Source organism: Echinococcus granulosus (genome assembly GCF_000524195.1).
Source record: "Echinococcus granulosus chromosome Unknown EG_S00021, whole genome shotgun sequence".
Taxonomy (NCBI): domain Eukaryota; kingdom Metazoa; phylum Platyhelminthes; class Cestoda; order Cyclophyllidea; family Taeniidae; genus Echinococcus; species Echinococcus granulosus.
In genome coordinates, this window is record NW_020170401.1 from 2,636 (window position 1) to 12,324 (window position 9,689).

The window sequence follows — 9,689 nt, forward strand, 5'->3', positions numbered from 1 at the left end:
ATACAGATTTACATTCCAGGCTTTCAACTCGTGCAGCCAACATGGAATGACATTAGACTTCAAAGGAATTTGGATTTGGTGCGTGGAAGATAACCATGATGGTTAAGCTGTTCCACCGAACTCGCAGTTTACCGCTCCCGCTTCATTTTGCGCATTCGCTATGCTAATGTCCCCTGTTTTTTTTGGAAAAATTATAGCAGATACACAAAATAAAGCAGGCTTTGCACTGATACGTGGTAAAGTGTGATACTGAACGACCCATGCTCTCCGCACAAGAAGCAATCTTCACAATAATGATATCCGTTGGCAACGCTCATCCACCACCTGTCTTTCGGTTTGGTTTTGACTCTTCCAAAATGTCACATTGTAGCGCTTACTTGCGCCTCTGCATTACTACCATTCTATCTTTGTGTTAGGTGTTGGAAAATCGAAGGAATCTTGCAAACCATTGCATTTCTTCCCCTCAACTTGCAGACGACTTTCACGTATTCCGTAGCCACGTACCACACATATTTGAAATCAGCCGAGTTGTGATGTAGTCGACGTGGTTGTTAACGCAATGACCATCTTCTCCTTGGGTTATGTTTCTTCATGAATTACTTTTGATTGATGCATAAATTGCTGCCTCTTATTAATAGGTTAAGGGAAACTACGTGTGATTTTGGGGATGCACACAACGTGAAGCCTGAAGAGGTGCACATTAGGCACCACATGCTATTCACTTTTGCATGACTATTTGGCCTGTAACCTAGTAATGGCAACATGCACTGAGGAGGTGGTAAGCATCACTTGGAGAAGGGGCAGCTCAAGAAGATTTGCACGTCAAAAGGCGATTGCGTTGTTGAGTTAAGTGATGGAAGGCGTTACCTCACATCCTACAGGTGTAATGGCTGCCAGCTTTTCACGCCAGGCATAGAGACGTGTGGCCAAGGCTACAACGAGTAGACAAGTTGAATGGCACCCAGGAGGCTCCCGCCCACACAATCTATGTGAAGGTTCAAACGAAGGGGAATGTAGCAGAAAGCAGAATAAATGAGCTCTTACGGACAGATTGATGTAAAATCGTCGACTTCTTGTAGTGCACTCATGTAAATAATCGCAACGATATTGCAGGCTTTAAAAGTCAGAGGATGGTGTTGGAGCGAGGTGTGTCGTAATCATTTGACCCTGTGATTGTTCTGAATTGGAAGCTGCCCACTCGAATTCAGCTTGCTTGCGAATTTCACTGATTTGTTTTCCAACTTTTGTGCTTCTTACGGTTAGTCGCCATTTCTGTAGAGCAAACGTTTCCTTGCTATGCAATACACTTGTTGGTAATATCGATGATATCAAGACGAGATATTTTGGGAATCGTCCCATTCCTCCTTTATCGTGTATCAGCAGTTAGTACTGACTTTCAAGCCACTTGACTGGGCTCTAGCCCACTCCCCATAATCGCTCGATCTCAACGTATAAGAAGCTGAAGCCGTTTGTGCTCCTACTTTCTTTTTCACTTTTACAAGCCCCGACTGGGTCAATCTCAGCCAATTTCACGAGAGAGGCGAGTGACTGATTTCCCTACCACCACCTCAAACGCTGGACACGGCCTGGCTTTCACCATTCCCTGCCAGTTTTAACGGGAAGCTTCCGTTACTCATGCTTAGGCACACATCTGTGGGCTCGAGTCGACTAACTTCTCACGAGCGCTGTTCCAGCCCCGTTTTACAGCACCTATTTGTATTGCATTTGAGGAATAAGATGGGTGTTCCTGTCCCCCTACCTGTCTGCTTGGTAGATGTTATGATTGTGTTGTGTGATGGATTCACATCTCGAGATTTACTACGTTCTTTGGCTGTAGAGACGCAACTTGTGCGTGACTGACTGACTGAATGAATGAGAAAGGAGTTTAACCAATGCTTTGAGGCTTCGTTTTGATAATCTGTCTCTACTTCACTACTTCTCAATTATGGGTAGGTTTTGTGTGCATTACGAGTGGATACATACTTCGGTGCTCTGACGTTTTGCTACCTCCCACTAAGGGAAAGCGGCGATCGAATTACGAGTGACCTCCAGTTCCTCTGCAATATGTCTACATTTGTCAATGAGGTGGGTATCATCTCCATTCGCCCTGCTTTCGCGCACATCTTTCCACCATTGCCATGATGCTGACTGTGACGTGAGGCCCTCCAACTAGACTTTAACACACCCTCCGCGTAGTCGTGCCCATAGGTGGACTTAGTCACATCCTCCCTCCTATGATCTGCCTCCTCCTGCCATTTACTCCCCATCCGCTCCCAGTGGACAAGTACGCAGGGGTTTAAGCTGGGTTGAACAAGTGTCCCGATATAGACACCATGGCGCACATCACCCCTTCTGCTAGAACAAGTTAGCCATCTGGTCATAAAGCCGTCAAAGTCACCAGTGGTCTCTCCAGATGGCCTGGTACGGAAGAGACTAAAATCTGCCGATGTGCATCGAATATGGGAAGCTGAAGACGTGGTGCGGGCCCTCTGACAGCCCGGAAGCCACATCCATCCTATTCTTCACTGAGAAGGGCATGTGGTGCACGGCTGAAGAGGACCCAGCGTTAGTGGCGCTACCGGCACCATGCGAGTCAGTCTTCGGTGGGTTGTGCCAACACTGATTGGCTGTTACAAACCAGTCCTTCCTGAGTGCAGACTCAGGCTCAGATCAAGTAAATACTCCTGAATCAATTTCACCTCTTTACTAAAATATAATACTGGAACCCGTGTTTGGTGTCCACGACTATTCAGCCTGCGGTGGTGCAACGCACTGTCAATTCTTCGGGTGTATGTCTGTGGGTTCCAAATGGAAATCCCTCGCTATCAACATGCGAGTCAAGTGTTGTGAACGGAGCGAGTCGAGCGGTAGCATGACCGGATCCAATCGCTCCCGCTCCTCGTCCCCTTTTCTCCAACCTTGGTCACGATGGCAACAAATTTGCATTGTCTTCAACAATGGTCCTGGTAAAATCTGGCAGCCACATTTAAATACAATTTGTTTTGCTGAATCTATTTCGCTTGACGAGGTCATTTGTTTGCATTACACCAGACATGGCAGCCAAATTTGTAGCACATGATTCTAAGCATGTGGACTCCTGTGTCATTCAGCTCGTCATTTTTTTGCCTAGCAATTCATGCCAAATTTTTCGTCTTTCCTTGGCAAGGCAATATTAGGGCAAATTAACTGACAACCCCATTACACTTTGGTATGAACATGAGTTAGGTCTCTCAGTCAAAGCATTTATTTTGCTTCTTTTGTTGTAACTTCTGGAAATTCAAAATTTTCTTGCTAGTGCTTAACAATCAGGAACCACCAGAAGTGGGGATGGAGATGTGTAGAACAGCCTACCCGGAGATCCATTCGCGTCCAACATTTCTAAATGTCTCTGTCAATGACCATCGGCCCTACAATTGGTTCGACTTTTCGATTTCATCATGTGCAATGCCTGAACGAAAAACGTCTCGCAGCTGTACACGGACTTCGGAAACGCTCCCACCTCCCAGCATCTCGCCAAAGACCAGCAACTACAACGCTAAGGCACGCACTTTTGATTGCACCACGTAAAAATATGCTACTTCAATATTTGGAGACCTACAATGGCATAAAAATATGCAAGTCCTATAAACAAATCCCCAACCTTTTTGGAAAATCGCAAAGCGCAGTTTGCTGCATAGAAGACGACATTCTTCTTCAAAGCAAATACCTACACACAAACGCAAAAAAGATGTCCGATGTAAACACGCGGCCAAGACACTCAATATCTACTGGTGCCATAACACCTGTTTCTCTCTCCTAACCACATCTCGACGCACGTTGCAGTGGCCGTTAAAGAAGAGGAGTTATACGAAACACCGATTGCGAAATGGAAAAGCAAGACAATGTTTTCTCCAGCCGCACATTCAACTACGCAGACTCTCCACTCCCCACTCTTGCCTCTCCTTTCCCCCATCTTCGTGTCATATTCACCTGTCTAGTCGGTGACATTCAAGTAGGACCAGTTAGCAGTAAACGAGAAGGGGGATTCGCATGAAAACAAAAAACAAAGAACAAACCAATGATGAAGATACGGGTGTGCTCCAAAGGAAGAAGGTGCGCCGAAGATTATGCATTCGTAAGAATTTCTCCAAAAAATTGTGTGAATACTTTGTGCACACATTGCACATGGTGGAATCAACCACTCGTACCAATCGTCACGCTGATGATCGTTGATAAAGGGACTTTTTGCAATGGTGGACATAAATGAATTCGTATGGGGTGAAAATTCACTTCTTTGTCCAATCTTCGTGTCAGCATTTCCCCAGATTGAATCCGGTACACTGTAAATATCCACCTTCTTAAATAACGGGCACAGGATTCATCCTCTTAACCTAGGTTTGGAAAATGACAATTGCGCACTCAAACATTTCTGCGAGAAAGGTAGGTACAACACAATTATTCACAAACGAAATTGTAAATTAACCTAGTGCATCCATACTTGGTACCCTGCCAGCCTCTTGATATTACAAATGGCAGAAAAACCAAATTTGTGTCAAGTTGAAGAAGCGCTCGGACATAGAAAGTCATTACATCCAACGAAAATGGGAGCACAACTTCACTCCCAGCAATAAAAGCATGCAGACCCATCGTCACCGGAAAAGCCTTCGAATCGATTTCACTACTCCTCATACCAGCCATTTAGTCAGCCTTGTCCATGCCATCTCTTAACACGTTCACTACTCTTCACAGTTCAGATGCTGCAATATTACAAACAATGATGCCAAGTAGCACACATTTCCCCAGCTACTCTCTTTACAACAATAACTTGGCAAATGCAGTTTTCCTACACTGGAGGGAAACATACGTCCCCTATTTCTACCGCTCTGGTCAAGTACGTGCACAGGGACTTCATATACATGGCTGGCCTTCCAGCCATGCCAGCAGCCCGAACACCCTCCCTGTACCGAATATATATATATTCCGCCCGAGTATTGTGTCTCCTTTCGTCTTCAGGGAAGTCTTCGGACGTTACAGTATATCTTCGTCTAAGAGAACAAATCCAACTTTTAACCAAACGAGGTCATGCACAGGCAAGTAAACGAGAACGCACCCACTTCTCCACCTGATTGTCACCTTCAGAGATATTGACCACCAATTTAACCATCTCTTCACAAACTGTTCACTTTTTGTCTTTCCTGCAATAAAAACAATAAACTAAAACAGACCAAAGTGGGAAAATAATGAAGACGAAAGCAGTCTACCAGTTATTCGTCTCTGAGCAACAAATTGTGTTATTGGAAAATGAAGCATTGTTGCACATCTTGCGCTGTCTCAAATAAAGCAGGTCGACCTACCCATCTCACAATATTGAATCGCATTGCACGCTCATCTTAGGACACGATACACAGCTTGACATGCCCCAATAATTAACAGTTGAATGCAAGAAATAACGAGTGTGCAACCAAAAAGTGTCAGTGACATGATGAGCAGTGGGAGCCTGATGTCTTGCAAATACATCCAAGAAAAAAAACCGCGGGGTTTCATCGGTAGAACGAAAACATACAAATTTTTACAGCACAAGTAGGCAGCTCAAGTCCCACGTGAACAACCATTTGTTCAACGACATCAGATTTGCAAAAGCGCTACACATGGGCGACAAAAACTCACGCGAAAATTCAAATGTTGTGCTATGGGTTTGTGTAAAGTAAGAAATCCAGTTAAAGCTCGACAAATGCAATTATTCGTAAGGATTGACCAAAATCATAATCAAATTCATGACGATGCACCAAACAGACTTACAACGCCTTGTGACTGTTTGTCGCATGGCTCGAGTTAAAACCCTATACCAGCCCAATGCACAACGTAATGGCGGGAAGCTTTCAGCGCATTCCAACTAACAGACACGAGTTTGAATTATTTGTAGATCTACAAAGTGGAAACATGCTAAAACACATGACTGCCTCATTTGCATGGTAACTGTCCAATTTTGGAGATTATCGCCGAAGTGAAACAGAGCGCAGAGTGACAAACTCGTAAGTTACTATTAAAAGACGATGGTGGATTTATGTGCCAAAAATCGCAGTTAACTAAATAAAGAGCACATGCTTTTGCGCACACACTAGCTGAAATTTGAAAAGGTTTGATTAACCTGAAGCAGTCAAATTTTTGCACTGAAATATTTGTAGCCACCTAGAGACGAAATCTGTGCACCCTTCTCCTTTAGTTCAGGTGCGGTTGGTGTTTGAGTCATTTAAGCTCTTGGTGAGTAACAATGCTTCTTTAACTCTATTACTACTGATTTAGAGTCTTTTTATTGTAGCACCAAAATTTAAATGGCAATATCCATAGAATAATAACCGCTAAGGACTTTACACATTTTTATGGTAAATTGGCTACGGCTTAATAAGCAGCAGATACCTATCCTAATGACTTGGGCATCAGAAACGCATTGTTGGCTAAAATAGGCGATTTCAAGCCTATTTTGATCGACATGATTGTGGACACTATTCTCAGTGTTGGAATAGGTGAAATAATTACAGCCTTTAAGGTAGTAGCATGCAATGCTCCCAGTTTTGTTGGGTAAGATTCTACGGTATCTGTTAATGCTTCTTAGAATAATGTTGCCTTATCCTGCAGTCGTTTTGCAACAATAGTTTTCTTACCAGTACACATCTAATATATGTATTTAAATGAGCGAATGCTACAAATGAATGCGCGTATATCGCGTACCCTCCATCAGCGTACTTCACTATGTTCAGCACGCCTTAACCACATATTACGGATGTGCCTTTCGAATCAAGTGTATTTCGGTAACCAAATGAACACTTACTGACATGCATTTAGGTGTGTTCATTTCCACCCCTCCTTGTTTCAGCGATAGCGACATGACGATTGTTCCACTCCTTTGATATAGATGAAAGAATTATGGTCCAACTGTGCTATTAAAGAATAACAACACCACCAGCGGCAGCAACTACGAATTAAAGAGTGGATAAAAGCAATGCCATCAATGGCAAAGTGAATGTCAAATCGGGGCTTTCCGGTTCCATTATAACAGGAGCTCTCAACTGGTAATAATTTTCAAATAATAGGAGCTAAATCGGAGCAATGCTGTTTGGATTGTTCTCAAGCCACAAGGTTCTACGCATTTGGACTATTTTCCATCCATTTAATTCCGCCTATGCCAACTAGTCTAAACGCAATAACAGTTGCGCCGTTAACAAATCATCGGCAGAGAATGTGGGTATAAATGCAGTCCATAATCAGGCAGAATCTGCTTTGTCAAGAAGTAAGCGCTTGCCTACATCTACGCATTTAGTAAATCTTCCCCATTACGAAGGCTCTAAGAACACTAGAGCTCAACACCTACTTGCAATTTGATGAATTACAAAATTTTACTACCCATTTCAGTTCCCCTTACACCATTCTAAACATCTTTAGCATTGTCTTCTTGTACTTAAAGAAAAGCACTCGTTAGGAGTTGCTGCGATGCTGTGGCACGCCACAAAAGCAGTGGTATAAAGACGGTCAATTGGAGGATGCCAACGGACCTCCCTCTAGAGCGTCTGCTGAACGAGTCGGATCCATGTTCCATGACCATAAGGGGGGTGCTACACTGCGGTAAACATTTAGGTAACTATAGCATTGAAATGTTATGGCACTTTGCCTGCCATCTGACTTAGAATGTGGGTCATTGATGCGTTTTTGTTACCGACAGTTGTGCACAAACATGTGGCGCAAGACAGATGCTCTATATATATAATGTCAAACTTCACTTTCGAATCGACAGGTGACCTATCAGCCTCGCCACTTACAGAGACAAACATGACATTGAAGCTTCAGTCGTGGGAGCACTTTGACTAATTTAACAACTACATAGTTGCTGAGATACTTCAAATAAAAGTATTCGTTGGCTTTATTTACAGCGCAACTTAAAATGATGGGTAAAAAACACTTAGGCGAGCGAGAAACATTTTGTTTTGACGTCTGAAAGTTGATTTGATATTGTGAGGCGACGATTTGAAGTTGTCATCCAATGGATACGTGATGTGTCGGAGTGTTGTGAGAATTTATCACCGATAATCATTTTTCGTGGTTTTGATAGAGTCACTTACTTGCGAGAAAAATGCATTCTACTCTTTTTAAACCGTAATGTTAGCTGCTTCTCATAAATGGTGCAATGATTTGCAGGACGGTTGAATTTTTGTGGGCATTTTGATGAAGGATGCTGCTTTCTTAAGCATACCGCACCTGCAGTGAAAGGTTTTGATTTTCTTCTTCTCCTTACTACCTTTTTCCGCTATTACCCCCCCCCCCCTGATGCCCAGTGAGCTTCTGAACTCGCTTCCTCTGCTCCATTTGCTCCAGCTTTAGCATCTGTGGGTACCTCGTACTTGAATAAGAAATGGTAGATCGATGTTAAACCGTGCAAAAAGCAGGAAGAAGAGAAGAGTAAGAAGTGATATTGGAGGAGAGGCTTGGCTTGGGTGGGTCACGCTGGTGGTGGCGACAGTGACAGCTTCCCAATCCGGAATTGGTAGCAAAGACCTTGACTTCGCTGTCCATTTTTACGTCAGTGTCGGAGGCAATAGTGGTGGCATCGAAATTGATGATTGCGATGGTGGTGCTAGAGTCAACATCTCGCCTGCTACAGGCGAGTATTCTTCTGCATGGGAGTCGATCAAAGGCATTTATGAAGAAAGAAATCCGTCTTTTATGTGTGAGTACCCAAAGGGGCAGAAAGTGAGTCCTGCCATAAGCAATCGCGTAGTGGGGCCAGCAGATGCACCTAGTCGCAAGGCGCCGATGTCTGGCCCACCTCCACTGGCCACATACGAAGTGGAGGTATATGCAACCAAATGCGAACTGCATCTCCGGTTGTGCCGCGGTTGCCTCTGAATCGTTCGCCGTCAGCAAGAGGGAAGTGGTGGCTCAAACGACAATTTTAACTTGGAATATGGGTTGGCTGGTTGATTACTTCCTCATCATTTCCAAAACTGTCAGCAATTGCATTTGATTGGTTGTTGCTCTACTCCGTCTTGTCACTTGTGGGTGTTGGTGCGATGGATTGAAAAGTAAGTAGGTGAATTAGCCATGGACTTGACGAATTCCTTCCCAAAAGTTTACTCTACCGTTTGCAGCATGTGTTCTTTCCTTGAGAGCTACTGCAGTACACAACATAGCATTGTCCATTCCTCATCTGTCTACTTTGTCTGAGATTTATCTCCAATATCCATCGGGCTGAATATCTGTCGCCTTGCCTGCTTATTTATCCGATGACTTGGTCATGACAATCCTTTGTTAACCCATTTGTTTAAATGGTGCCCCATGCCACAACTCACCACACCAAACCCACAAGTGACAGGACACATCGAAATAACAAACAATCATATTTATTTACAAATATCCATCTGTACAACTAATTGGGGAGGTAATCAACTAGTCGGATAGTACGGGTTTGAAACAGCGTCAAAGCAAACTCCTCCGACACCTTCGCAGAAGCCTGCACCACTAAAATAGGAGCAAATAGTCATCGGCAAGCTGATTGTTGAGAGGTATGCAAATATTATTTGCACACATGTGTGCAACCTACCGAAGACTGCAATCTGGATGCCGTCAGTTGCACTGGTGCTCACCTCCTCTATTTCACCTGCCCTTGTCAGTGGAGGACAGGCTGGATGTGGAATCTACACCGCCTGGGGGCCTGTACC

At 43.9% G+C, this 9,689-nt stretch overlaps 1 protein-coding gene across 1 annotated transcript in view; it reads right to left on the reverse strand. All coding sequences in view use genetic code 11, as the record gives it.

Annotated features, from left to right (window-relative positions):
• The window catches only part of EGR_03766 (hypothetical protein), a gene marked incomplete at both ends in the record, with an annotated part of 12,520 nt that overhangs the window by 2,343 nt on the left and 488 nt on the right, over positions 1-9,689 (reverse strand). Inside the window, 5 exons of the mRNA XM_024493015.1 lie at positions 1,760-1,864; positions 3,641-3,706; positions 5,094-5,193; positions 6,880-7,046; positions 7,794-7,965. Of these exons, the coding sequence (XP_024352476.1) occupies positions 1,760-1,864; positions 3,641-3,706; positions 5,094-5,193; positions 6,880-7,046; positions 7,794-7,965 (610 nt within the window). The remainder of the gene's footprint in view (positions 1-1,759; positions 1,865-3,640; positions 3,707-5,093; positions 5,194-6,879; positions 7,047-7,793; positions 7,966-9,689) is intronic.